The sequence below is a fragment of the Perissodus microlepis genome, chromosome 12 (genome assembly GCF_051167445.1).
Source record: "Perissodus microlepis isolate ML-2025 ecotype Zambia chromosome 12, ASM5116744v1, whole genome shotgun sequence".
Lineage (NCBI taxonomy): Eukaryota > Metazoa > Chordata > Actinopteri > Cichliformes > Cichlidae > Perissodus > Perissodus microlepis.
The window spans coordinates 3,551,506-3,578,406 of NC_140472.1; the positions used below are offsets into that span (position 1 = coordinate 3,551,506).

General features: G+C 41.7%; 3 protein-coding genes across 5 annotated transcripts; 2 read left to right on the forward strand and 1 right to left on the reverse strand.

The window, feature by feature from the left end:
- Positions 1-1,752: 1,752 nt before the first annotated feature.
- Positions 1,753-14,963, forward strand: LOC146375608 (poly [ADP-ribose] polymerase tankyrase-1-like). 2 transcript variants are annotated; one of them, XM_084945962.1, is made up of 28 exons: positions 1,753-2,249; positions 2,800-3,024; positions 4,182-4,277; positions 4,408-4,444; positions 4,684-4,759; positions 6,160-6,180; positions 7,723-7,817; positions 7,898-7,964; positions 8,217-8,403; positions 8,535-8,656; positions 8,804-8,895; positions 9,204-9,282; positions 9,373-9,544; positions 9,662-9,741; positions 9,928-10,073; positions 10,242-10,407; positions 10,527-10,746; positions 11,046-11,155; positions 11,361-11,549; positions 11,688-11,934; positions 12,096-12,178; positions 12,301-12,421; positions 12,519-12,616; positions 12,758-12,832; positions 13,040-13,145; positions 13,252-13,438; positions 13,532-13,688; positions 13,774-14,963. In XM_084945962.1, exons 1-28 carry the CDS (start codon positions 1,799-1,801, stop codon positions 13,858-13,860), a joined length of 3,792 nt encoding a protein of 1,263 aa, XP_084802088.1. In that variant the 5' UTR covers positions 1,753-1,798; the 3' UTR covers positions 13,861-14,963. The 2 variants fall into 2 exon arrangements, with proteins under 2 accessions (XP_084802088.1, XP_084802090.1); XM_084945964.1 differs by lacking the exon at positions 6,160-6,180.
- A 268-nt stretch (positions 14,964-15,231) lies between these two features.
- idua (alpha-L-iduronidase) lies at positions 15,232-23,696 on the forward strand. Of its 2 annotated transcripts, XM_084945965.1 has the most exons (14): positions 15,232-15,592; positions 16,478-16,618; positions 16,791-16,873; positions 18,072-18,179; positions 18,509-18,604; positions 20,213-20,415; positions 20,603-20,782; positions 21,174-21,390; positions 21,492-21,701; positions 21,805-21,926; positions 22,653-22,778; positions 23,079-23,155; positions 23,284-23,384; positions 23,481-23,696. In XM_084945965.1, exons 1-14 carry the CDS (start codon positions 15,453-15,455, stop codon positions 23,579-23,581), a joined length of 1,905 nt encoding a protein of 634 aa, XP_084802091.1. In that variant the 5' UTR covers positions 15,232-15,452; the 3' UTR covers positions 23,582-23,696. The 2 variants fall into 2 exon arrangements, with proteins under 2 accessions (XP_084802091.1, XP_084802092.1); XM_084945966.1 differs by lacking the exons at positions 15,232-15,592; positions 16,478-16,618; positions 16,791-16,873 and adding an exon at positions 16,911-17,142.
- Positions 23,697-24,500: 804 nt separating this feature from the next.
- On the reverse strand, positions 24,501-26,312 carry LOC146375610 (purpurin-like). The gene is made up of 6 exons (XM_084945967.1): positions 26,210-26,312; positions 25,903-26,017; positions 25,403-25,539; positions 25,199-25,311; positions 24,904-25,116; positions 24,501-24,794 (listed from the first exon to the last, which is right to left on the reverse strand). The coding sequence occupies exons 2-6, from the start codon at positions 26,014-26,016 to the stop codon at positions 24,784-24,786; spliced, it is 588 nt and encodes a 195-aa protein (XP_084802093.1). The 5' UTR covers position 26,017; positions 26,210-26,312; the 3' UTR covers positions 24,501-24,783.
- Positions 26,313-26,901: the final 589 nt, after the last annotated feature.

Below are 26,901 nucleotides of genomic sequence, written 5' to 3' on the forward strand. Positions count from 1 at the left end.
GATGAGAACTGGATGACAAATCACATGATTGGATCCTAGTTCAAAGTACACTTTCTTGAGTCCTACATGAACATAAGGTACAATTAAAATTAAAAAATTGGTTGATATGAGTTTGGAAAAAAATTCAGATTTTAAGTGAAAATATCTTTACTTTTTTTAGCATGCAGTTAGCAAAGGTGAAACTTTTCCACACGGGGATGGAGATTTTTTTTAAAGCTTGAAATAACTGGGATGCTGGCTGTCGTTTAATTTGTTTATTAAAAAAGTCAAGAAGAATATTTTAGTGTTTAACAGTGAAAATAATGGACTGTTGTTCATGTGTTTGGAAAGGAAAAATGGAAATGGAAAGACTGAAAGTGGTGAAAGTGGGGCCTGGTGTTGACTTATTCAAAGTGATGAAGTACCAACAGACACTAAAAGTTACAGGCTGAAACACATCAACTGCTTTATTATTTCTAGTTTTAAATAAAGTGTAAGAGCAGTGTGCAACAAAGTGCCATGAAAAATAGAAATACAATTAAAATCCCTTAAATTAAACAGTCACTAGTTAATATGTTTTAAGTTCTAACTACTAAATATAATAAAAAATATATCAGAGAAATACTTCAGTATTGTAAATTCTTAGACGTAGGTGAAACAAGGGAACAAGATGTATAAATTTGTTCTGAAAACTATGTAAACATGTGTAAACACTTTGGTAAAAATAAGAAGAACTACATTTGAAAATGAATGATTGGAATCCAGACTTTTGACTTCTTTGGTTTTCCTCAACACTCCGTCCTCTTAGCATTTTTGTTTTCCAGCTTTTCTAGAAGGAAAATCATTTATTACATCACTGCAAGAAATCTGATGGCCAACTTTATTGTTAATACTAATTACTGCCAGTCCACTCAGTGTTTCTTGTGCCGTGGAAGGTCTGTGGTAGTTTTTCTTATTGATCTTTTTTTGGAAAAGCTCACAGTGCAGTGCACCTGTGTTGACCGGGACCTCCGGGTCAACATAGATGAACCAAAGATCGAAAAACAAACATCAAGAACAAAAGCTGCCATATCTGATGTCATATTATACTTGAACATTATGAAAACCCTTACTAAAGGTTTTTTGCGGCTTATTGTACGGAAAAGAAGTCTGCCAGTGGAACAATTGAAAATTACTTGAGAATTTTTTTAATTATCTGGTTTCTTGTCATGTGGTTATATGGTCTTTAAGTCAATCTTGATTCAACCTGCTCTTTACATGGCCATTTCGTACTGCACACATTATCAGTTGAGCTCTGAGCAGAGAGGCAGTATGAGTCACTGCACCAACAATGGTGTGTTCACATAATATTGTGGGCTTTTTTAAATAAACCTTTTATAATAAAAAATGAATTATCTCTTACACTGGCAAAAATTATTATTATTGTTGTTGTTGTTATCATAAATTTAAAAAAAAAAAGTAAAGTTCGTTTATTGTTTTGTATTATTAATTGTTTATTGCACTGTGAAATATAAAATATATATTTCACATAAAAAAAACTATTTAAAAAAATTCTCCCCCCAAATCTCACAAACCTCTTTTCAGTCTTTTAGTACGTTCTTTTTAATTAATTAATAAATTTTAAATAAGGTAGAACATAAAGCAATGTAATACCTAAAGACGATATTTTTTAATGTGTTTTGCAATGCATTATAGTAAGTTTAAGTCGGGGAGGGGGTCCACTGCCAGGCTCCACTAAGAAAACAGCTGACAGGAAACACGACCACTTTCACCGGAAAGAAGGAGGAACTGGTTTTATTATCGCCTGAGAGCTGCTGTAATGGCGGTGTCTCGACGCTCATCGCAGCAGCAACAACAGCAAAATACTTTACAGTCTCCGCCGAGAAACAGCTCTCTTTCTGGCGCTCCTCCGGGCTCTCCGCCGATGGCTTTGCTGACCTCAGCCGTCGGACCTTCGGAGAATGAGAGGGAGTGCAGCGGAGGGATTGAAATGGCTTTGGCCTCCCCAGACCTACCAGCCCCGGCCTTAGCAAGCAGTGCGAGCTCCACCACGACAACCTCTGGCGGAGGTAGCAGCAGCGTTTCGAGCCCTGGCTCTGGAGCTGCCAGTCCCACCGACGGCAGCAGCGGCATCGGTGGGGCGTTCAGGGAGTTGTTCGAGGCCTGTCGTAATGGAGACGTATCCAGAGTAAAGAGACTTGTGGATTCGGTGAATGTAAACGCGAAGGACATGGCTGGTCGAAAATCAACCCCCCTTCATTTCGCTGCGGGTAACGAGCTAATGAAGTAGCAACAGCATCTTGTTATTAGCTAACATACTGCGGGCGGCTAGCTAGATAATGTGTTTTGCTTGACTTGTTTAGTGCTAGCGCTAACCTTTTATTTACATTTATCTTTCTTATATATTCCTTAAAAGGTAACTATAATTTTAAGCTGTCGTTTTATAACTATTTTACAAGCTGTGCCGCTAATAACATTTAGCTAGGAAACGCAAACCGTCGTCTCTTTTAGTTAGGATAACCGTACGTTAGCATGAACTGCAACAAAAACTAACATTATGCTACGTGTATGTTGTTTGCTAAGTTCCCAAGCCCTAAATTAAATACAACACCTCTGCAATTATTATCGGTAAGAAGTTTGTGTATCTATACGGATGCTTAAGCGTATAAAGAGTATTTATATTATAATATAGTTATAAAGTGTTGTTTTTGTTGGGATATTTCCTGTGAATGGCTAAAAGCTATTAATGTTAGCAGGATACTTATGCAAAACGCTTAAGGTAATATAGATGGAAAAACTTAACGCACGTGCTTCTTTCAGGCTTTGGTAGAAAAGATGTTGTGGAGCACCTTCTGCAGACTGGGGCCAATGTTCACGCTAGGGATGATGGAGGTCTCATCCCCCTGCATAATGCCTGCTCTTTTGGACACGCAGAAGTCGTCAGCCTCCTCTTGTGTCAAGGCGCAGATCCAAATGCCAGAGACAACTGGAACTACACTCCGTTACATGAGGCTGCCATCAAGGGAAAGATAGATGTGTGCATTGGTAAGGATGCTAGCCGTTTATATCTACGGTTAGGCAAATATGGAAATGTGTTTGTGTGTGTATGTGTGGGAGTGAAAAACTTAATAAATATGTGTGTGAGACAGAGAAAAACAGCCAGAGCAGGCTGAAAACATTACTTACACTGTGGTGACACACAAACAAATGCCTTAATGTTTTTTCCCCCTATCAAATTGCTGTAGCCTATATAACCCTTTTATTTGTTAATTTACATAAACATTTGCCTATGCAGGGATGGCTGCCATGTAGAAGTACATCTTGTGGACTCATTTTTAACAAGCTTTTTTTTCCTTTTTTTTCCAGTTGAACCCTTTATTAATAATATCTGGATTGATGGTTTAAAGGGACCTATTATGCTAATTTTCATCCCACTAACTTTATAGATTGCAGAATTCAGGTTAAATAAATCCGTATTTATCTTTTAGTGGGCCTTGATGCAGCTTCTCAGTTCATCTGCTTTCTGAAGTTGTTTTAGCTCCTCTCCCTTTAAGACAGATTTCTTCTGATTGTCTGTCCTTTGCAAACAAAAGATTTGAAAAGCAGCTGGGTTGGCCTGAGATAAACTTATTAAGGATTTTTTTTCTCTGTTTGACATCACAAGAGTACAGAAACAGTTTGAACTGGCATTATGAGCCATCCTAAGCCTCAGCCTTTGACTCATACGGATTATTTGTATAAATAAAATGTGCCTGTGTGGAAATAACTGAGGTTCTACTTGGTAAATCAGCCGGGTTCATTCTCAGCACTTAACTTGCCAAACAAACAGAGACTGTAATTGCCCATGGAAAGTTATATCCACTGCAAACATTTATGTGAAGTGTTTTGCATGCCAGGCTCTAATCTAAGCGCTCATTTTCATCCAGATGAATACAAGACTGATGTCATTCTAGTTCTTTGAGTGTATGTGCAAACGCCTGATGAGCTTGAGCATTCATTGTGCGAGGTGGCGTTCTCCCCTGGGGCTCTTTAAAATATAGAGGTGGTGCCAGCTTGAACACTGTTTTCAACTTTGTGTCTTCTATTATTATCTATGCTGTTTAACCAGCCTTCCTCTTTATTAATATGCACAGCATTCTGGGTAACACAAAAAAGGAAAGTTAAAATGCAAGTTTTTGTTTATTTCATCTTATCTTTTGCAGTGTTACTGCAACACGGAGCTGATCCTAACATCCGCAACACCGATGGCAAGTCTGCTCTGGATCTGGCTGACCCTTCAGCTAAGGCGGTTCTCACTGGTCAGTCACTCACGGTTAATGTGCCAAACAAACATAAGCAATAAATGCTATGTAAAGTTAAGTCACATGCCAATATTTATGTCTAAGTGTTTCACACGTTTCTCTAATCTGAGAGTTTTTCTTGTTCCAGGTGAATACAAGAAGGATGAACTTTTGGAAGCAGCAAGGTGAGTGTGTCAATAGTTGATGACATGAAGTTCTTGGGTAAACTGCAGTTATAGAAACGATGCTGGTGTGTCCTGTGATTCTGTAAGCACATTTAAGAGTTAAAACATATGAAGGAGGACAAATGATTGCATGTGATATCCTCTTAATCTGACTTAAATTGACCTCGTCTTAGTTGCTAGTTTCCATCAACTTATTTTGATTTAACGACATCTGAGTCTTTTCAACCATCTAATTACAGGAGTGGAAATGAAGAAAAACTGATGGCACTGCTGACTCCATTAAATGTCAACTGTCACGCCAGCGATGGTCGCAAGGTAAATGAGCCACAAGTAGCACATTACACCAAATACATACATACACGTTTACTAGTGTGTTTCCAAAACTTCAGATTTTGAGGGGAAAAATGCACGTTGTGTTTTTTTTTTGTTTTTGTTTTCTTTTAATTCAGTCAGCATGTGTGTAAAGGAGTCTGAATTAGTTTGAATGGCGTTTCTATAGAGGATTTATGTTGGGGCCACCTTAATTTGGAAATACCTGTTTTAGACATTTCTTATTCTCTAATCATGCATGCGTGACTCTTATCAGACCATCCACAAAAACCATTTGCTGCTGTGAAATCATCCTCATTTTAACAGCATCAGTTTTCTTCAACTCGGCTTTTAATTGTCCAGCCTTTTTCAAGGAAACCACTAAAAAGCACTATTTCAACCCAGTTAATCAGGCTAGTTGATTCTGTATACATTCTCTTGAAGCTAAAGTAGACATAAATTTACACGAAAAACCCCCCAAAATTATATTTTTCCAGCATGTTGGGTCAGTTGTGAAATCTATTTTCTGTGGAAGCACATCTGGTCAGATCAAAGAACTAGACTTAATGTATTCTGCACAGTTTATTTCTGTGTAATTTTCAGTTGTTAGTCTTTGTTAGTGGGACGTGATTACACTGTAAGCAGTGTTTAGATCACCATGCAGGTTTCCTCGTGTTAATTTTGTTTGTTTTGTTTTTTGTCTTCCTCTTTGTGGTTGAGGGAACTACATGTGTAATGGTACAAACACAGCTGGCACTCCTCTTTTAGACTTTACACACTGTTTATCATGGCTGATTTAGGTGAGGGATCTTGTTTCCATTGCATCCCTATGAACAGGAGCATTTACTCCTACTGTTTGTGTGTGTGTGTTTCTTTTTTCTTTTCTTTGGGAGGGGGGTGGGGTTGGTCCCTCATGCATTATTTGCAAATTATTGAATGATTAGCTTTCTTATCCTGAATAAATGTGTTTATTTCTGTAACCAGCTTAAAACAAAACATAACTACTACCTTCATTATTCCATGAAAACTCATTGTTGCTAACAGTTTTTCAGCACATGTCATTCACTTCTAACCATATTTTTTTTCATCAGAAATTAAAGTGTTACCTCTTTGCAGTAGAATTGATGTTTGCATGATCTAGGTGTGTAAGCCACTTTGGAGATGTGGTCTGGAATTTAAGCAGACCTAAGAAGAGGAGGAGCAGTCTCCACTTACCCTCTCTGGCCCCGTGTCACATTTAATCTCACACCGTCTTTGACGGATCAAACAGTAGTTATTGTCTTACTGCGCTTTATGTTTCACTGACTTTAAGGGAGAGAGAGAAATTGCTGTGAAAAGACACTGTCATTTTGTAATTTTTGTTTCATTTTGTTTTCCGTGTGACTCTGGCAACATTTGTCGATCAGTCAACATCACAAAAAATGCTGGTAAGTTGACCTTGATAACGGCCACTTAATTGATGCACTGTTGTGATCTTTTTTGTTTGTTTTGTTTTTATTCTTTTATTTTTAATCCATCGTTTTTATTTGACCAATAAGCTGGCTGTCACTTGTTAATTGCACATCATGGACCTGGGTGTACGGGTCACTCATTTATCCTACCCTGATGCTCCTCTGTTGTGTGTGCGTGAATGTGAGTGAGCGACTGAACTGGGTTTGTGTCATGGTGACGACTCATCTTTTTGGATTTGAAGAGGAGCACAAAATGCCCACTGCCTGCCTACTTCAGCGTCTGTCCTCTCTCCTCTGCACACTCACCCACACTTCTCCAGCTTTCGATCACTTGCACATAAATCAGTGTCTGATTTATCTTTTCATTAATTTTGTTTTTGATGATGGTGATAATTCATGCATGCCTGAAGGCCTGCCCCTCTGCACTTTTTTTGTCAATCGAATCTTGAATTTGTGTCATTGTAACTTGTGTATACTTCACATGTCCCTGTTGGATTAGTTGGTATGCAGTAATGAATGGTCTAAACTTAACCTGCCATTCTAGTGCTATGCTCTTCCCGCCATGTTGATTGCTTCTAAATTGCTTGTGTCATCCCAAACTGAATGAAGCCTCCATGATTCAACTCTCATTATTCAGAGTTGTTTTTTTTCCCACTGTGACTTAATAGTCTTACATTTCTGCATTTTTATATTAACATCACTGCATGGATTGAAATGAAACAATGTCCCTTCTTTTCATTGAAAGCTTGACCTGAGCCAGATATTTGAACAGTGAACAAATGCAATTAAAATGGGATTTGCAGCTTTGCTTATACTAATTCTCATTTTTCTTGGCTGAAATTAGGCTATTTGATTTTTTTTTTTTTCTCAGCCTGCTTATTGTAGCTTCACTGCATCCTATTATGGTTGGGATTCAATAGAATTTTATTTACTCAATAGCTAGTATTGAATGATTATGTTTTTATACACAGGTAATTGAAAAATTAATAGCAATTCTTAAGAATTAAAAAAAAATGGGAAGCATTTTTGTATGTTTCTATTGTTTGTTTGTTTTTTCTCTTATTTATTTGTTAAATTGTTTTTATAACTGGAATTGGAAAGTACGTCAGGTATTGTATCCTAACCATAATTCACAAGCAGCCTTTTGGACTTTACTACTCCTACTCCTCAGCTTACTGCATCAAACCTATTTTTGAAGTACTAAGACCTAAAAGATTTATTTTTTTGTGATCTTATCAATTGGAAATCGAGTTAGATGACTAGTGAGGTTAAAGTTGCTCGTCGTCGCTCAGGTCAGACATAGTAACAACAGCAACTGAATTTTGTTGTTGAATTTTCCCCACAAACTCATTGACTCTGCATCATGATGTCCGCCATTCATCTGCAACTCACCGAGCATAGCCTGCTCTAGCACAATTGCTTTTGGCCTTAATCAGCCGCTCGCTCATGTGGCCATCAAAGGCAGTATGCACCAACCCGGCCCACGAACGATGTTAACAGGCTTTCTTTCTCTTGCAGTCTACGCCGCTGCACCTGGCTGCTGGGTACAACCGGGTCCGCATCGTTCAGCTCCTCCTTCAGCATGGGGCTGATGTTCACGCCAAGGACAAAGGGTGAGGCTTTTTTTTTCTCTTCTCTCTTTTGTCCTTTTAAGTATAAGTCACGACACTAACCAGAGTGTGTTGTCCGGCAGTGGTCTGGTTCCTCTTCACAACGCCTGCTCCTACGGTCACTACGAGGTCACCGAGCTTCTGCTTAAAGTAAGACACATGATTTCTTATTTGATGAGCTTTTAGGACTCTGTGGGTTGGTTGAAATGTTATTGAGCAATGAATAAGTGTAACTCGTTTCGCTTTGTAAAATCATGTCATGAGTTATAACTAGGAAATAATGTAGTGCTAGGAATTATAATCAGACACTAATTTCATTTTGTTATTATGTCAGATACTGATGTGATGAAACAAATGTTTGTTCCTTCTCCTGTACACATTTTGTGCTGTTTCTCTCTGCAGCATGGAGCCTGTGTGAATGCCATGGACCTGTGGCAGTTCACTCCCCTCCACGAGGCAGCATCCAAGAACCGAGTGGAGGTTTGTTCCTTGCTGCTAAGCCATGGGGCTGACCCCACCCTCCTAAACTGCCACAGCAAGAGTGCTGTGGACATGGCTCCGACTCCAGAGCTGAAAGAAAGGCTTACCTGTAAGTTCTCGCTAAGCCACCTAAAAGGCTTCATCAGCAGGCATTTTTTTCCACAAAGATTAGCTTTCATGTACTTAGAAACCCAAATCATTAGACCATACCTAATTTGTCATTTCCACATCTCTTTTTAGATGAGTTCAAAGGTCACTCATTGCTGCAGGCAGCCAGGGAGGCGGACGTGGCCAAAGTGAAGAAGACACTGGCTCTGGAAATTATCAGCTTCAAACATCCTCAGACCAACGAAACAGCTCTGGTCAGAATCAAGTCTATGGAGCTTGCCAGTAGTTTCTCTTAACATGCCTGTCTCTCTCTCTCTCATTGTGCTACCAGCAGTTCTTTGCATAATTCTGCATAATGAAGATGAAGCTCGGCACTAATATAATGTTAATGTGTATTTCAGCACTGTGCTGTGGCTTCACCCCACCCTAAGAGAAAGCAGGTGACCGAGTTGTTGCTGCGTAAAGGTGCCAACATCAATGAGAAGAACAAAGAGTAAGTTAACACCAAAAAGTTTTTAGATTGTATTTTTAAAAGTAAGAAGCAAATAAACTAGGAGTTCATCTTAAAGGTAATGAATGTAGCTGATATAATAATAAGCATTTTATTCCAAATTAAGCATATAATCTCTGGTCTAAGATGTGACAACATAATTGCAAAAAAATGTGTTGCAAATAAAAACACATTAAAGTGCCACAAAGACGTGAGACCGTGATGTAAAACATTTTAAAAAAACAAAAAGCTGCTGATTCAGCACTAAAGAGTGATAATGGTGACATGTTCTCATCTGTGACGTCTTTTAGCTTCATGACCCCGTTGCACGTCGCTGCCGAGAGAGCTCACAATGATATCCTTGAGGTGCTGCAGAAACATGGAGCAAAGGTTTGCTTTTGCATTTCCTTTTTGAAAAAATGTGGTCTTTGGGAGAGTTGTTGGTATGAAACTTAAAGACCTCTTTCGCTCTGACTCCAGGTCAATGCTGTGGACACTCTGGGTCAGACAGCTCTTCATAGAGCGGCGCTGGCTGGTCACATCCAGACCTGCAAGCTGCTGCTGAGTTACGGGGCCGACCCCTCCATTGTGTCTCTGCAGGGCTTCACCGCTGCTCAGATGGGCAACGAGGCTGTGCAACAGATCCTCAACGGTGATTACCGCACTTCTAACTTTCAAGAAAATGAAAAAACACTCTATTTTTCTTGATCATCACGTGGTGTATGCGAGTCCTCCTTTGACAGCTTTTTTTTTTCTTTCTCTTTTCCAGAAAATGTTCCCACACGTAACTCTGATGTGGACTACAGGTTTCTGGAGGCGGCCAAAGCAGGAGATCTGGATACAGTGCAAGTAAGTTCACGGACTCTTCTGCCTGATCATTCATGATGAGTTTCACAGAGACTTATTACTGTGATAAAATCTTTATTGTACACTTGTAAAATTTGTAGCACATCAGTCCCACATGCTCAGTAGTAGCAGTGATATAAAATTTAATGTCTTGTAAACTTGGCTAATTAGAAAATGTACGTTTGGCAGCAACTTTGCACCCCCCAGAATGTAAACTGTCGGGACTTGGAAGGGCGCCACTCCACTCCTCTGCACTTTGCGGCCGGTTACAATCGAGTGGCTGTTGTTGAATACCTGCTACACCATGGAGCTGACGTTCACGCCAAAGACAAGGGGTGAGTTCTTAAACTACCATCTTACAGTCTGTTAGTTCACTAAGAATTTCATAAAAGAAATCAAAAGTTATCATGTTTAAAGCATTTTAAGCCGTAATTATCAGTACTTTAAACACATTTTCTTCCCTCTTAAATGTGATCTTTTTTCTGCCGGTTTTCCTCCTTCAGTGGTCTTGTTCCCCTCCACAATGCATGCTCCTATGGTCACTATGAAGTGGCCGAGTTGCTGGTCAGACATGGAGCTTCAGTGAACGTGGCCGACCTTTGGAAGTTCACCCCTCTTCACGAGGCTGCGGCCAAAGGAAAATATGAAATCTGCAAACTGCTACTCAAAGTAAGCGCCCACCTTCATGATCCTGACAGGAAAACGAATCACTTTGGCCTGGAAAGTCACTCAGTGTCATGTGCAACAAATATTTTTATAAAATCGATCAACTAAACTTTTCTGTTCAGCATGGAGCCGACCCAAGCAAGAAGAACCGTGATGGCAACATGCCGCTGGACATGGTGAAAGATGGGGACACAGACATCCAGGACCTGCTGAGGGGCGATGCCGCCCTGCTGGATGCTGCCAAGAAGGGCTGCCTGGCCCGGGTCCAGAAGCTCTGCTCCCCGGAGAATATCAACTGCAGAGACACACAGGGTCGCAACTCCACACCGCTTCACCTCGCAGGTACAAGCTCTTCTGATGTGTTTGTATACTTTTGTACTGAGTAAAAATACTAACTCACACACTGTTTGACATAAAAACTTGGAACATAATGTGTCCTGTTTTTCTGGCTGTTGGTCTTATGTGTTTTGTATTTACACAGTATTTCCTTTGCATTTTATTCATGTCGAGCTGTAAAAAGAGTGGAGCTCAATGAGACTAATCTCATCTAATTAAATTTGTATTAAAAAAGACTTTTCGAAGTGTGTTCATATGAAGGAAGTTGCACTGACTCTTTTTTTTTTTTTTTTTTTCTCTCTCAGCTGGCTACAACAACCTTGAAGTGGCGGAGTATCTATTAGAACACGGGGCCGACGTCAACGCACAGGACAAAGGAGGCCTTATCCCTCTTCATAATGCTGCCTCTTACGGGGTCAGTCTCAGCTACATAAACAGAAACATTTTTGTGGGTTTTGTAGCTGTAGATACATGAAAAGTGTAAACATTTTAGATGAAAAGATACTTGAGCTGATGACCTTGCCATCAGCTCTTGAAAACTCTGTGTCAGTAACTGTTATTTTATTTAACTTGAAGTTCAGGGTTTAACTTGTGATCTGTTCCCTCTCTCTTCCTTGCAGCATGTGGATATTGCAGCCCTTCTGATCAAATACAACACGTGTGTGAATGCCACAGACAAATGGGCGTTCACACCCCTCCATGAAGCAGCTCAGAAGGGTCGCACACAGCTCTGTGCGTTGCTGCTGGCTCATGGAGCCGACCCCACCATGAAGAACCAGGAGGGGCAGACTGCTCTGGATCTGGCTACGGTAATGGCTCCTGTCTGAAAGAATAACTGTGATACTAAACGCACCATAAAATGAAACTCTGTACTTTAATATGTTTGCTCGTTGAAAGGCTCAGACTGTTTCCTTTGCTGAATTTTTTTAACTTGTATATTCCTGCAGGCTGATGACATCCGAGCCCTGCTGATGGATGCCATGCCACCGGATGCCCTGCCCAGCTGCTTTAAGCCTCAGGCCACAGTGGTCAGCGCCTCTGTCATCTCCCCTGCCTCCACGCCTTCTTGTCTCTCAGCTGCCAGCAGCATAGACAACCTTGCCGGGCCCCTCACTGAGCTGGCTGCTGCCGCTGCTACAGGGTCCTCCGGGGTGGCAGATGGAGCCACTGGCACTGACCGCAAGGAAGGGGAAAGTAAGTTTGTTGCGGTCCTTATATCAAACACTGCTAAGTTTATAAAATCTTGTTAAGCAGACAAATTGGACATAAAAGAGATTGGGGAGCTTTTGTTAGAATAATTTGTTTTATTAAATCTGCTGGGTTTTTTGTTTTGTTGTTTTATTTTTTTTTCATAGTGGCAATGCTGGACATGAACATAAGTCAATTCCTGAAGAGTCTGGGCCTGGAGCACCTCAGGGACATCTTTGAGAGAGAGCAGGTCATAATGCCTTTTTCTAGCAAGCACACCTTTTACGCTGGACCTGTAACCCGCTGGTTATACGTTTGACCAAAATTAAATTATTAAAGGTCTCAATTTGTTGTGGGGTTCTTTTTTCTCAGATCACACTGGATGTGCTGGCTGACATGGGCCATGAGGAGCTGAAGGAGATCGGGATTAATGCATATGGCCACCGACACAAGCTCATCAAGGGAGTTGAGAGGCTGCTGGGCGGCCAACAAGGTAAGGTGTAACCCAGTGGCTTTTGGGGGGATTTTTTTTGGTACTACTTTAATAGAGAGTGTGTATCTTTACACTTTGAATCTTGATCACTTCTCAGGTGGCAACCCATACCTGACATTCCACTGTGCCAGCCAGGGAACCATTCTTATAGACCTCGCCCCAGAAGACAAGGAGTACCAGTCAGTGGAGGAGGAGGTGAGCTGAGAAGCTGCATTCACCCAAAAATAGTGTCTCTTTTTTTAATGCAGCTGTTCTAAATACCTGGTAAATTATTATATAGCGATAGCTGGACAGAGTGCCTTATAACAAATCTTGTTGTTCATGTGTGTCACACAGATGCAGAGCACCATCAGAGAGCACAGAGATGGAGGCAATGCTGGTGGTGTCTTCAGCAGATACAACATCATTAAGGTCTGAATGCTGACTCTTTACTTGACTGTTTTGATTATCAGCAAAATACTGACCAAGTGTTGGCTATTTTTAAAATCTTTATTTAGTATATTTTTGGGGTTACAAACCTCAATATTACAGCAGTTTGGGAGGAGTCATTAGTTTATGGTGTAAAACAAACACAACTGCCTGCATCCTGTTTGAAATGTACCCTACTGTATCACACAGATTCAAAAGGTGGTAAACAAGAAGCTGAGGGAACGTTACACCCACAGGCAGAAGGAGATCGCAGATGAGAACCACAACCATCACAATGAGCGGATGTTGTTTCACGGTAACCACACCCACTGTCACACCATCTATGTGCTCTGTGTGTCTGCAGCAGACATAACAGAAAACCTGACTACTGTGTAACTTCATCCTGCCACAATTTCTTACAGGCTCCCCGTTTATCAATGCCATCATTCACAAAGGCTTTGATGAGCGTCACGCCTACATAGGAGGGATGTTTGGAGCAGGTATCTATTTTGCAGAGAACTCCTCAAAAAGCAATCAATACGTCTACGGCATCGGTGGAGGCACTGGCTGCCCAACACACAAAGACCGATCCTGCTACCTGTGCCACAGGTAACTTTTAGCTGTCACCCATTAAAGTGCAGCACAAAGATGTTGTAGCAAAGTTTTGTTCCTGTACTCAGTTCATATGTTGTGACTTCTCAGGCAAATGCTTTTCTGCCGAGTGACTTTGGGGAAGTCATTCCTACAGTTCAGTGCCATGAAGATGGCTCACGCTCCCCCAGGACATCATTCAGTAATCGGGCGGCCCAGCGTTAACGGCCTAGCTTACGCCGAGTACGTCATCTACAGAGGAGAGCAGGTAATTAAGAACTCGGGCCATAGCGTTAGCAAAAAGCAACACGTGCTGTGTAATATTGGCTGACACCCTGCTTTGTTTTCTTTAGGCCTACCCAGAGTACCTCATCACCTACCAGATCCTTAAGCCTGAGAGCGCAGCGCAGTCTGCAGCAGGAGCCGAGCAGAAGTCGTAGTTACTTCATGTTACACAAACTCACACAAAGACTCGATGCTTGCTTCTTTTTTCCCCCATTTGTATTGCAAATGCCTAAACACCGTTTTTATTTACCAAACACATTTCCAGTTTTCTGTCCAGTAGAGCCCATGGTGACCAGTGCTTCATGAGCAGATATGCTGTAATACTCCTCATGGTGATTTTATTTTAGTTTTTTTCCTTTTTTCTGTTTTGGACTCGGCTGCATGATTTTACAGACGCATGTAAAGCCCAATAGCGTGTGTGGGTTAGTTTTTTTTCTCAATATGTCTCCCCTCCTCACCAGTGAGAAGGATGCCTGTAGAGACTTTGAAGTTTCAGCATTAACAGTTTGCCACTCTCTGTTGCTTCATACCTTGTGACTGTGGAGAATCAGCAGCAGCCGCCTTCGCCTCACCTCTACTCACACTTGCTGTCGAAACCTGAAACCTGTGGACTACTACAACCCTGTCGTGTTTGGGGTTCAAGACTGTATAGAATGGTCTGTGGTTAACTGTGACTTTAATGCTAACCTATAACACTACCATACATGTAACAGATTGTCATTGCTATACTGTAATGCTGACGTTCCAAACTTTGAACCCGAGAACACTACAAAGACTGAACTGCAATGTTTAACGGTGGCTTTATTTAGGGTTGGGCACGATTCGTTGAGAAAGGGCGTCACAGAGTTTAGGACTGTTTGGGATATTACAGTACTGATTTGCTGGTCAGTGCAAGGCATCATAACTACGCAGCTAAATGTGTTTGTGTTGCTTACAAGTGGACATCCTACAGCCAGTGAGCTCAAAGCACCCTTTCTGTCGCCATGGTTTTACTCACAGACATCACACCCATATGGATTTGCACTTTTACGTAGAAAACTATTTAAGTTATTTTGAAATTTAACTTGCAAGTTTGCGGAGGAAAAATATTTGTACAGGTTGTGTAAATGTTTGTGTATAACTGTTGCTGTTTAACATTTTTTGAGTTAAACTGTAAATGACATCTGTATTTTTCCTTTAATGCCTTCTGATTCTCCTATATGTTTTTTTTTTTGTTTTGTTTTGTTTTGTTTTTTTAATAAATGTCCCATTAACAGCTCCTTGTGTTTTGAGCGTCTGATTTATTATCCGTTTCTTTTATATGATATCTAAAGTCGAAGTTTAGGGATTTAATGTAGCTTGATGCACAACTAAACCAGTATGACTGAAATTACAGTCAAATAACTGGCATCTAATCGATAATATAATAAGAAGCTACATCATTGATACTCTGCAGAATGTTGTGTTTAATTAATTGAATGTGCAGTGGTTTTGTATCCATGCAACTGATGCACCGCTCACTTCCCTAAAAGACTACAACACTGTCGCATGTAATCTACGTTGTTGTGTTCACATGACTGCAGTCGCACTTTGCTAGTTTGTTAGAAACACTTTTTTGGTGTCTTAAGTGTGTCTAGTTGAGCTATGGCAGAGCTTTCTCTCGTATTTACTCACCGACGACGTTTAAGTCGCACTTCCCCACTCTCTTTATAACACCGTGTTTGTTTTGTTTTTTTATTGTAGCCGTTTAAGCTAGCGGGTCGCAAACATGATGGTGTGGAAAACGTTTACATTTCTAGCTTTGCTCCTTTGCATTTCCGAAACTTCAAGCACTTCCTATGTTATCACAGCTGACGTGCAAAGGCCGACAGGAGATCTTAAACACTTCTGGAGAAGCACTGGTTTCTGGTAGGTCCAGTTTTAACTTTTCCCGTGTGAGCGCCGAGCAGTAAGTGTCAGCCAGAAAGCAGAGATTCACTGAAATGGGACTGTGGGTTTATTTTTATATTCACTGTAGCAGAATACTTCAGAGGAAGAGTAAGTGTTTAAAAAACGATGCACTTACTAGGAACACGTAGGACTTTCTCTGAGCGTAAAGGGAGAAAGGTAGACTAGGGAGAAAGGTAGACTATGGAGTAACTCACTGCCAAGGTATGCAGAAGAGCATCTCTGAGCACACAAGACATCAAACCTGGAAGTGGATGGGCTACAGCAGCAGACCAAATTTCTGACAACTAAGAACACATTAATGATGCATGCTCTGATGAGTCTCAGTATCTGCCACTCATTCAGGGTTTGGCATGAACAACATGAGGGCCCTGCCTGGTATCTGCACTTCAGGCTGCTGGTGGTGTCATGGTGTGGGAGATATTTTCTTGGCATGCTTTGGGTCCCTTACTAAACGTTAAGAATCATTTGAACGACACAGCCTACCTGAGTGTTGTTGCTGGCGGTGTTCATCCTTTTTTGATCACATCTGTCAGCACCAGCATCACACACAGTGCCACAAAGCTCAAATCATCCCAAACTGGTGTCTTGAAAATTCACTGTACTCAAATAGCCTCCATATTCACCAGTCCACTGACAAATCTGCAGCAGCTATGTTATGCCAGTCATGTCACTACAGACCAAAGTCTCTGAAGATGGTTTCCAGTACATTGTTGAATCTGTGTCATGAAGAACTAAGTGAGTTCAGGGAAAAAGAGGGTCCAATCTGGTGTACCTAATAAAATGCCCAGTGAGTGAGTGTAGATATAGCACAAAGCTAAATGTTTGTCTGTGTTTTGTGTCCAGCCCCCCGCTCCCTCACACGCAGGCCCACAAGTATGACCTGAGCATTGACCAGCAGCTGAATTTGGCCTATGTGGGCTCTGTTCCTCATGGAGGGATCCAGCAGGTCAGGATACACTGGATGCTGGAGCTGGTGACTGCACAGTAAGTGAAGTAAATGAACAAGCAAGTAGGTAGCAAGAAGCATGACATGTGGTGGGTCATGTTTGCTATAATACGCTCGCGATCGAAGACAAGCTTTTTGAATGTTGTTTTTGTAGGTTATAACTTACAGTAGTACTAAGAGTGGTCTCATCTAACTTTCTTTTTATTTTAGAGATATTGGAGGAAAACCTCAATATAACTTCACTAGACTGGACCGGCTGATAGAGCTATTATGGATGAATGGCCTTCAACCAGGTACTGTACTACAGTCCTGTTATATTTATTCCTGATGTACATTTGTCATCTGTTTTCATACCTTTTTATTGTTCGTTATGAGGTCATGGACGACTCGTGGTCACGACTACCACAAAAGTTGACCCTGAGCGGGCGACCGTGGTTCAGGGGGTTGGGAAGCTCATCTTGTAACCAGAAGGTTGCCGGTTCGATCCCCAGCTCTGTCTGTCTTGGTCGTTGTGTCCTTGGGCAAGACACTTCACCTACCGCCTACTGGTGATGGCCAGATGGTGCGATATGGCAGCCTCTCTTCTGTCAGTCTGCCCCAGGGCAGCTGTGGCTACAACTGTAGCTTGCCTCCACCAGTGTGTGAATGTGAGAGTGAATGAAAAGTGGAATTGTAAAGCGCTTTGAGGATCTCGAAAAGCGCTATATGCAGTCCATTATTATTATTACTCAAGTAATACCTCAGCCAATTTTGAAGTAGGTCAGATGACAGAAAAGCATTCTCTTACAACAAAATCTAAAGCCTTGCCTAGCCTAGCCTGCTTGGGGTGGCTGTAGCTCAGGAGATAGAGCAGGTCATCTACTGATTGGAAGGTTAGTGGTTTGATCCCTGGCTGCCCTTGTCTGCAGGCTAAATATCCTTGGGCAAGATACTAACCCCAAGGTGCTCTCCGATGCATTCATTGGAGTATGAATTTATGTGAATGTTAGCTTAACCTCCTAAGACCCAAACTCTTTCATGGCATGCATTTTTAACTTCTGTTTGCTATTTGGGCTGATTGGGACCTGATTAATGTAAAAACAAAGAATTACCTGATTTTTTTTTTTTTTTTTTTACCTGATTTTTGTTTCTGAGAAAAATTAGATCCACATATGAGGACATTTGTTTTAAATTTTGATAGAAGAGTGGCAGTATGATGTCCTCGTACGTGGTTATCAGGCCCTTGTATTGCAAAATTGTGTATTTTGGTCTAGACAACCCAAAATGTGAAGTCCACATGTGTGGACGCCAGGTTCTAGGAGGTTAGGAAGCACCGAAGAAAGTGCTTGTATGAATGGGTGAATGTGGCATGTTGTATAAAGTGCTTTGGGTGCTCCAGGAGAGTAGAAAAGTGCTATGTAAGTCCGTTTACCATTTAGTTAATTTGTTAGCTAAACATCAGAAATTTGTATATCAGAAAACGTAATTGGATTTTCCTGTTCTCTGTTGCAGGATTTGAACTGATGGGAAGTGTCTCTAATTACTTCACTGATTTTGAGGATAAATCACAAGTGGTCGAGTGGAGAAATCTGGTTTATCTCATAGCCAAGAGGTACATTGGTGAGTGAGTTGAAGCAGTCATCGTTAGAGTTTAGTTTTTTGTTTCGTACTTTTTTTGCATAATCAATAAGAATATTAAAAAGGACAACAGTGAAGAACAGTGAAGTCCAATAGGAGAGCCATAACAAATTACTATGCATTAAAATAATGAATAACAGTCATTTTTTGACTAAAATTGTCCCAATTGAAGTATTCAGAAATCAATCAGAAAATGTACTGTGGCGGGCATGTAAACATGTGATTTAGCTGAAACTAAATGGCTTAATCTGCACTGTGTCACCCTGCTCATGCGTTTTGTGATGACTGTCGTTGCTTGTTGTAAATTTCAGACAAATATGGCCTGGGAAGTGTTTCTCGATGGAACTTTGAAACATGGAATGAGCCCAACAACCATGACTTTGATAATGTTACTGTCTCAATTCAAGGTAAACCTGTGAGACATTGTGCATGGTCTGTATGTGTGTGTGTGTGTGTGTGTGTGTGTGTGTGTGTGTGTGTGTGTGTGTGTGTGTGTGTGTGTGTGAACCCCCTCAGTGAGATCATTAGCAAGACTGGCTACGGATACCGACTACGGAACGGAGCAGTTGTCAGCCACCTCCTGTACATGGATGACATCAAGCTGTATGCCAAGAGTGAACGAGACATCGATTCACTGATCCACACTACCAGGCTATACAGCAATGACATTGGAATGTCGTTCGGACTGGAGAAGTGTAGTCGAATGGTAACAAAGAGAGGGAAGGTAGTCAGAACTGAGGGGATTGAACTACCAGAAGGCAACATTGCAGACATAGAGGACAGTTACAAGTACCTGGGGATCCCGCAGGCGAATGGGAACCATGAAGAGGCCGCTAGAAAAGCTGCAACCACCAAGTACCTGCAGAGGGTCAGGCAAGTCCTGAGGAGTCAGCTGAACGGTAAGAACAAGATCCGGGCCATCAACACGTACGCCCTGCCCGTGATCAGGTACCCTGCTGGGGTAATAGGCTGGCCAAAGGAGGAGATAGAAGCCACTGACATAAAGACAAGAAAGCTCCTTACCATGCATGGAGGGTTTCACCCCAAGTCCAGCACCCTGAGGCTGTACGCTAAGCGGAAGGAAGGGGGCCGGGGACTGGTGAGTGTCAGCACAACAGTCCAGGATGAGACAACGAACATCCAAGAATACATTGGGAAGATGGCCCCAACTGACCGAGTGCTCAGTGAATACCTCAGGCAGCAGAAACCCAAGAAAGAGGAGGGAGACGAGGAACCATCATGGAAGGACAGGCCCCTGCACGGTATGTACCACCGGCAGATAGAGGAGGTGGCTGATGTCCAGAAATCCTACCAGTGGCTGGACAAAGCTGGACTGAAAGACAGCACAGAGGCACTAATCACGGCAGCACAAGAACAAGCTCTGAGTACAAGATCCATAGAGGCTGGGGGTCTATCACACCAGGCAAGACCCCAGGTGCAGGCTGTGTAAAGATGCCCCTGAGACAATCCAGCACATAACAGCAGGGTGCAAGATGCTAGCAGGCAGGGCATACATGGAACGCCATAACCAAGTGGCCGGCATAGTGTACAGGAACATCTGTGCCGAATATGACGTGGAAGTTCCGAGGTCAAAATGGGAGACGCCCCCAAGGGTGGTGGAGAATGACCGAGCTTTACATATATATATATATATATATATATATATATATATATATATATATATGTATGTGTGTGTGTGTGTGTGTGTGTTTGTAAACTGTTACCATTGATGAAAGGTAAGTCTGGGGGTCCCCCCCCCCTTCCACCTCCCTAAATGTTATTTTCTCTTATCGCTTGTGTTTATAATAGCGTTATTTAATGCGAATGTAAACGGGCACACACATTATATTAAGTTATGCAGTTATGGTCCAAGAGCTGCTTTTGCCTAAAAGCACTAAACCTAAACTCAAAAACACAATTCTTCTGGAGCTTCTTTTATAAATTTGTGGAAATTCAAATGTTCTCGCCAGACAGTATGACAGTGCTGTGCTGTGGATTATCATTTTTTTCTCAAGGGTTTCTAAACTACTATGATGCCTGTTCTGAGGGTCTGCGCGCTGCCAGTACACTCCTGAGGTTTGGAGGTCCAGGAGACTCTTGTCACCCCCATCCACACTCCCCGTACTGCTGGGCCATGCTGCAGCACTGCTACAGCGGCACCAACTACTTCACTGGGGAGACTGGGGTCAGACTGGACTATATAGCCCTGCACAAAAAGGTGTTTTCTTTTCTTAGCAAATAGAAAATGAAAGCAGTCTTGATTATGCACTAGATTTGTGCTTATAGTTGCCAGAAAAATATAATTATCATTATGTTCATAGACTCAGCTGTTTTAGGAAAAACTATAGTTATTACTACACAAACTTGCTTAATTCCAGGCTGACTTCCTGTTTTCGATCTTACAGGGAGGAGGCTACTCCTTCCCCATCCTCCAGCAGGAGATCAAGACTGTAGGAGAGATCCAAGAGCATTTCCCTACGTTTCGCAGCTTGCCTGTTTACAATGACGAGGCTGATCCTCTGGTAGGGTGGTCCAGGCCTCAGGAGTGGAGGGCTGATGTGACCTATGCTGCAATGGTGGTAAAGGTGAGGCGAAGACATTTAAATGAACAGCGTGGGTGGAAAAAAATGATTTCACGTGGGAATTTATGTTTGTTAGAAGTGTCCAGTCTAGAACAGTATCTTTCATTTAGATCTGAAAAGGACCGTACCAAATAGCTGATGTGAGCACGGCAGCTCTAAATTGCCAGACGTCAAACTTTAATGGTAATGGAGAGATTAGCAAATGCCTCCATATTTTGTGTATGATCTTCTTCCCATAGAAATGACCCCAACAACTTCATAAAATGTATTCATCAGACCAGTCTAAATGTGGGTATGGGATAAAAGAACTAATTTGTTGTCCGTGTGTTACGAGGAGCTTCTCTCTGCCAGTTAAATCACCCTGATCAAATCCTCTGCTGTTCACCTTCAAAAGGTTATAAACCAGCACCAGGATATGTTGATGGCAAACCCAAACAGCACCATCAACTACACCCTGCTGAGCAACGACAATGCCTTCCTCAGCTACCACCCACACCCCTTCACCCAGCGCACATTGACCGCCCGCTTCCAGGTCAACAACACTCAGCCCCCTCATGTTCAACTCATCAGGAAGCCCGTCCTCACAGTCATGGCCCTGCTGGCTTTGCTAGGTGACATCTTTACCCTAGAACACATGTTCCCTCGGGGGAAAAGGAGATGAATCATTTAAACATGATTTAATTCGTATGTGTCCCTGTGATTCAAATTTTAGGAGAGACCCAGCTTCTGGCTCAGGTTGTGAACTCATCAGGAGGCCACAACGGCACACTGGGAGTTCTCGCCAGTAGCCACAAACCCATAATCCCCGGTGGCTCAGACAGCTGGCAGGCAGCAGTGTTGGTGTACAACAGTGAGGACAACAGCACCTCTACCATCACCGACGATGTCACTGTCTCACTGAAAGGACTGCCTGCACAAAACGGTAACACTGTCAAGGGATTTGGAGTGTTTCTGTTTATCTGTGATGATTTCTGTAAGTCTGTTTGGTTAATTTTACTCCTCTTTGCTATCTGTTTGTTATCCAGGTCTAATGTATGTCACATATTACTTGGACAATAATGTAACCAACCCTTACCAGCTGTGGCAGAACATGGGGAGCCCTGACTACCCCACAGCAGAGCAGTTCAGACGCCTCAGGAGTGTGGAGGTAAACAGGAGAGCTGGACAGTATATATTCTAGTTTTCTGCAATTATAATTGTATGTTTTTCAAGTAGTGTACAGCAAAACAAGAAAGCTAAAAGTTATCTATCCTATTTGATACACTACTCAGAGAAAATTAGGGGAAGACTTGATCATCACCACATGTCAGTTAAAAAAATTACCTTGAGCGAGTTGTTAACGTCCATTTCTGAGCATACTGCCAAAATCGGACTTCATCAGGATTGCATGTGATCCTGATATTCTATAGCGGCATCTATGGTCACAGCCCAGCACCGTGCGGCTTGATTGGCGTTCCCGAGAGATCAGCAGAACAGCTACTGGTGCCCTTTTCTCTTTACAGAAGAGAGCAGGTTGTCAGTGAGCACACGTGACAGGCATGAAAGAGCCTTGAAGGCTGTGGCACACTTTATGCCGTGCAATGATTCCCTCATTCCTAAATCTGCACCCCAGCTCCACCGAGTTAAACAGGCTTCTCTGCCTTTATTTTATTTATTTTTTGATGAAGTTTTCTGCACACCACACTGTGAGAGCATGGATTTCCTCCCAGTATGAACTCTCATCATTTTTTGTTATCTAGTTGACGGCTGTGGCATTATTTTTTTGTGAGTCTTTAAGACTTGAACTGATTTGACAGATTACTTTGACCTTTTCCTGCTCTCTCAAGTGCACCGAGACACGTTTTGACCCGGTGCTGATGTGTCATTGTCTCAGGGCCCCCACACTGACGGACCCTTGGACGTTCCTGCAGGAGACAGTCTGATTCTCAAAGCCAAATTGCCGGTGCCCTCCGTCCTCCTCATCCACGTCTGTGCCCGGCCGAAAGCTGTGCCAGACCAGGTTAGTACCAACACAACACAATGGTGTATAGATAAAATATCTCATATTACACTCGTGTCATAAATGAGTCTGAAAGACAATATTAGAAAATAGTAAGAAAGCTCAAGCTGCTTTAAAATATTTTAATTTATTATATTTTTAATTTTAAGCTAGAAAGAAGTCTGTAGAGCCAAGGCGAGTTTTTATGAGTAGGTCTATTTGCTAAATTTGTAATAAATGTATGTTTTTAAATGATCTGTTGTCTATAAAATTAATCACAGATTTATATTTTTACACTGCATTATATTTGACCTTCTTCAGGTCAACGGGTTACGCTTCATTAGGATCACTAAAGGTCAAGTCCTTATTATCTGGTCTGACCACTGTGTCAATTCAAAGTAGGTGTTTCTCATCCAAAACATTTCATTTCACTCTGCTTTAAAATGTATTATATGCATCTTTATCCTTTAAAGGTTGGACAACATTAGTAAGGCTAATACCACTTTTATTATGTTATGCTTTGCAGATGCATCAAAACATATGAAGTGGAATTATCCACAGGCGGCAAGGCATTCAGCAAAATCAGTACCCAGAACACTATTTTTACTTCTTATGTTTATTCACCAGGTAAGAATTCACACTAAATTCTTCTAAACCTGAGACTGTGATTTAGAGTCTGACTGTACAGAGAAATAATATCATGCTCTCTGTTGTGTTCTGTAGTGGACCAGGAGGTCAGTGGTCTGTACAGAGTTCGAGCTGTGGACTACTGGGGAAGGCCCGGCGAGTACTCGCTGCCAGAGAGATATTCAGAGGAGCATTAGTCCGAGGTCTAGTCTGCTGGCTATTATGTTATGTTTTGTTATTGTTTTATATAATGTAAATTTTTGGATTGGTGGATTTTGTATTTAATAAAGCATTGTATGTGGTCAGCTGTAATCATGTGAGTCAAGGTGTGAAATCACTGAATCCTCGCCCCACCCCATCATGTTGAGGTCACCTGAGGCAAGGTGTAAGTGAGGTTTGGGACGCTTGGGAAGGGATCTCTAGACTGCATTGTTGGTTTCTAATATCTGGTGTCTGGTCAAAGATGGTGGACACAGATCGTCTCCTTTACTGCTCTTTGAAAACATCTGTATTCTCGGTCCCAGGTGTGGACATTTGCATCCTTGAAAGAGTGACCTTTGTCGTTCAGGTGCAGATTTTGTCATGTTGAGGTGGCTCTTCTACGGAGTCCGAACACTACTCACCGCGCCGCACAACATACATTGTGTTATTCAGCTTGTGTTTGGGAGTGCGTTGAGATGAACCAGTTTCTGTCTGAGGGTGTTGCTACATCTGAAGTGCAGGGGGAAGTCATGGGACGACAATGTTGTTCTATTTCTGCCTGGTTGGTGTTTGAAACTCTTTCCTGTACATCTTTGCTGATTTGATTAAGGCTCAGTTGAGATAAGCACAAGTTTTAGGACCTTTTTTTAAACACATCCTTTTTTTTTTCTTTCTTTCTCCTCTGCCTTGGAGGAAACATCCTCTGTGACTTCAAAAATTTTAGGTTTCTAATTTTTCAAGCGAATCACTTCAAAAGAGTGAATAAACGTGAATAAAAGTGCCATTAGAAAGCATTATCATCACTCATACATTTATTTATGAAGTTGTTGTATGTTTTTAAGTTTGTAGGGATTGGATAAATAAGTGAACAGTAGATATGAAGTGCAGTTAAGGGAAATAAAGAGCCACCACAAGTTTCTTTACAAAATTTATTGTCACCGATACAGAATGGCACAGTGCAGATGTTACCCACCAGTGTGACAGTATGATACAGCTGGTTATTTGATGATATCAAACACCATCGCTAATAGTTTCCAGTGGATTTAAATTGTATTTTTGTCGTGGCAGGTTTAAAGTTTTCACAGGGTTATGGATTGGATTTATCTGATGTTGGTCACATAGTTGGAATGTGACAGGCTTATTCTCTTGGATCCACTTTAATGTAGGGTTGCTCAACATGCCCCAGATGAGCATTTGTTTAGCAAGCTCCTGTTGAAAACAGAGAGGAGGAACAAGTGTCAGATTAAGTCTTAAAATTCTTTCTCTGCATCAGAGCTTAAGCTGAACAATCCTCAACACAAGTCCTTGTTTTACATACCGGACTGCAGCACAGGCTGGAACTGTCCGGCCATGCAGATTTCCTCCTGCTTCTGGCGGACCACTCTCTGGATGGCAGGGGGGAGGCCACGGGGGTTGCGGGAGAAGACTAGAGCATAGCCATCCTCGCAGGTTCCGTCATCCTTCAGGGTGCGGCAGGCATAGGTGATGGCATAGTTGTCATAGTCTGTATCAATGACCCAGTAGTTGTCACCTAGAAGTCAGGAATGAGAAATGAGTCCCAGCTCCACGAAGGAAAGACAGAGTGACAAAGAGAACATGATGAGCAGGCTTACCGCCACTGGACAGGTAACTGGCCAGGCCCTGGTAGTCCATAAACATTTTACCAGGGTTGCCAGGGTCAGGGACTGTGTACTGAGCAGCCATGTCAGCACAGACAACCCAGAACCTGAATACAGAGGAGAGAAAATGTGCAGCAAATGCAAGCATATTCATGATCTCACATTGAAGCTGCTACCAAGTATGTTGCAAATACCCACCCAAAGAGAGTGACTCTGCCTCTGGAGGAGGCCACCATGGAGCCATCATCGCCAACCGTGTACTCAGCAGAGATGTTGTCCTGCAGGAACAAACCCTCAGGATCTTTCTTCTGCAGAGCATACCACTTCCCTGCATACTGTTGTAGGGAAGAAAGGGCAAAGATGAGCTTTATTTTGATTGGCATGTCTATAGTATGGATATACACACTGAAATGTGTGAATATCACAGTAAGTAGCACATAGTTCATAAGTTCATATGTGTGATTGTATGCCGATGATGTTCTGGTTTATACATGAGCCACATTGATCATTTTGTTCCTGTTTTGGTTATTTTTTTTAACTACTTATTATACACCAGTGTTACTATAAATACAGTCAAGCTAATTGAGATTACAGAAAGTTCAAAAATACACAGAAAAAGTCTTAGAATATATTTCAATTTTTGATCTTGTAATGAAAGGGTTAAGAAGTATCCTTAAAAGATACATTTGCGTACTCACTCTTTTGGGGTCAAAGTCCTGTTTGACTGTGAAGCTGTCCACCACACAGGAGGCCAGGCTGTGCTCCACACAGGCCAGGAGCATCATCACCAGAGCAAAGATTTGAAAATTCATCCTAACGCAAAACCCAAATTAACACTGTATTATGATTTGTTTATATAAAGGTGTAAAGTCAGCATTCCTAAATCATTTTGACACTCTTGTAAAATCCTCATAAATGGTTTAAGAATAAGAAAGGGTTGTTCTTTGAGCTCCATATTTATTTGTAAAAATTTGAGCAAGTCCCTTAAAAGCAGCATCTCCTTACCTGAAGTAGGGAATGAAGAAGCCACAAGACGTTTTCAGTGCAGAGTTGTTGCAGTGAACTGTGGTGAGAAGACGCTGTGTGAGCCTTTTATACCTGACGCACAGACAGGCTCGCTGCTTATTTTCAGATTTTAAATCTACGGCTTATCCAGTTAACAAAATCCGCCGGCGTAAGCTGATGAACCCCCAGATTCAGCAGGCTTTATGTAATTCAGTGCAGGGCTACATAATGGAATACAAGACAGATGCCCGGCAGGATAAGGCTGGCTGAGCCGCAGGTCACGTATGCACAGCAAAGGTGTTTACATGAGCAGGCAAATGTATTTTTAGCCCTGAGGATACATGAAAATGTATAAAGTGTACAGATTTACCCAGTCTGAGAAAGATGCAGGGTTCAAGAGAGATTCTGTCTTTCTACTGCATCTGTGTGTTTCCTTTAAATGTGTTCAAAATATTCCCAAAACTCTGAACAGGGACAGTTTTTCCAAGAGCATTAATGCTTTCTGTTATCATTATTAATATTAATTTAACATAATAAAACAAATCACTGCACTAATTAACTTAGTGTTTTGTTCTGCCAAGTCTATTTGTAGATTAAGCATTACTGCTCCGTCTCTTTAGCCTTTTTGTCTGTTCTCTTTTATTCAGGATGTTTTAACCTAAAATTATGTATTTTGTGAGTTCTTAAACTTT

Coding starts and splice junctions, on each gene's coding strand:
- LOC146375608 (XM_084945962.1), top strand. CDS start 1,799: ATGGCGGTGTCTCGACGCTCATCGCAGCAGCAACAACAGCAAAATACT. Junction 4,760..6,159: donor ACGCCAGCGATGGTCGCAAG/GTAAATGAGCCA, acceptor TTTGTCGATCAG/TCAACATCACAAAAAATGCT. Junction 10,747..11,045: donor CACACCGCTTCACCTCGCAG/GTACAAGCTCTT, acceptor TTTCTCTCTCAG/CTGGCTACAACAACCTTGAA.
- idua (XM_084945965.1), top strand. CDS start 15,453: ATGATGGTGTGGAAAACGTTTACATTTCTAGCTTTGCTCCTTTGCATT. Junction 20,416..20,602: donor ATATAGCCCTGCACAAAAAG/GTGTTTTCTTTT, acceptor TCGATCTTACAG/GGAGGAGGCTACTCCTTCCC. Junction 20,783..21,173: donor ATGCTGCAATGGTGGTAAAG/GTGAGGCGAAGA, acceptor CACCTTCAAAAG/GTTATAAACCAGCACCAGGA.
- LOC146375610 (XM_084945967.1), bottom strand. CDS start 26,016: ATGAATTTTCAAATCTTTGCTCTGGTGATGATGCTCCTGGCCTGTGTG. Junction 25,540..25,902: donor AGGACTTTGACCCCAAAAGA/GTGAGTACGCAA, acceptor TCCCTACAACAG/TATGCAGGGAAGTGGTATGC. Junction 25,117..25,198: donor CAGTTACCTGTCCAGTGGCG/GTAAGCCTGCTC, acceptor CCTGACTTCTAG/GTGACAACTACTGGGTCATT.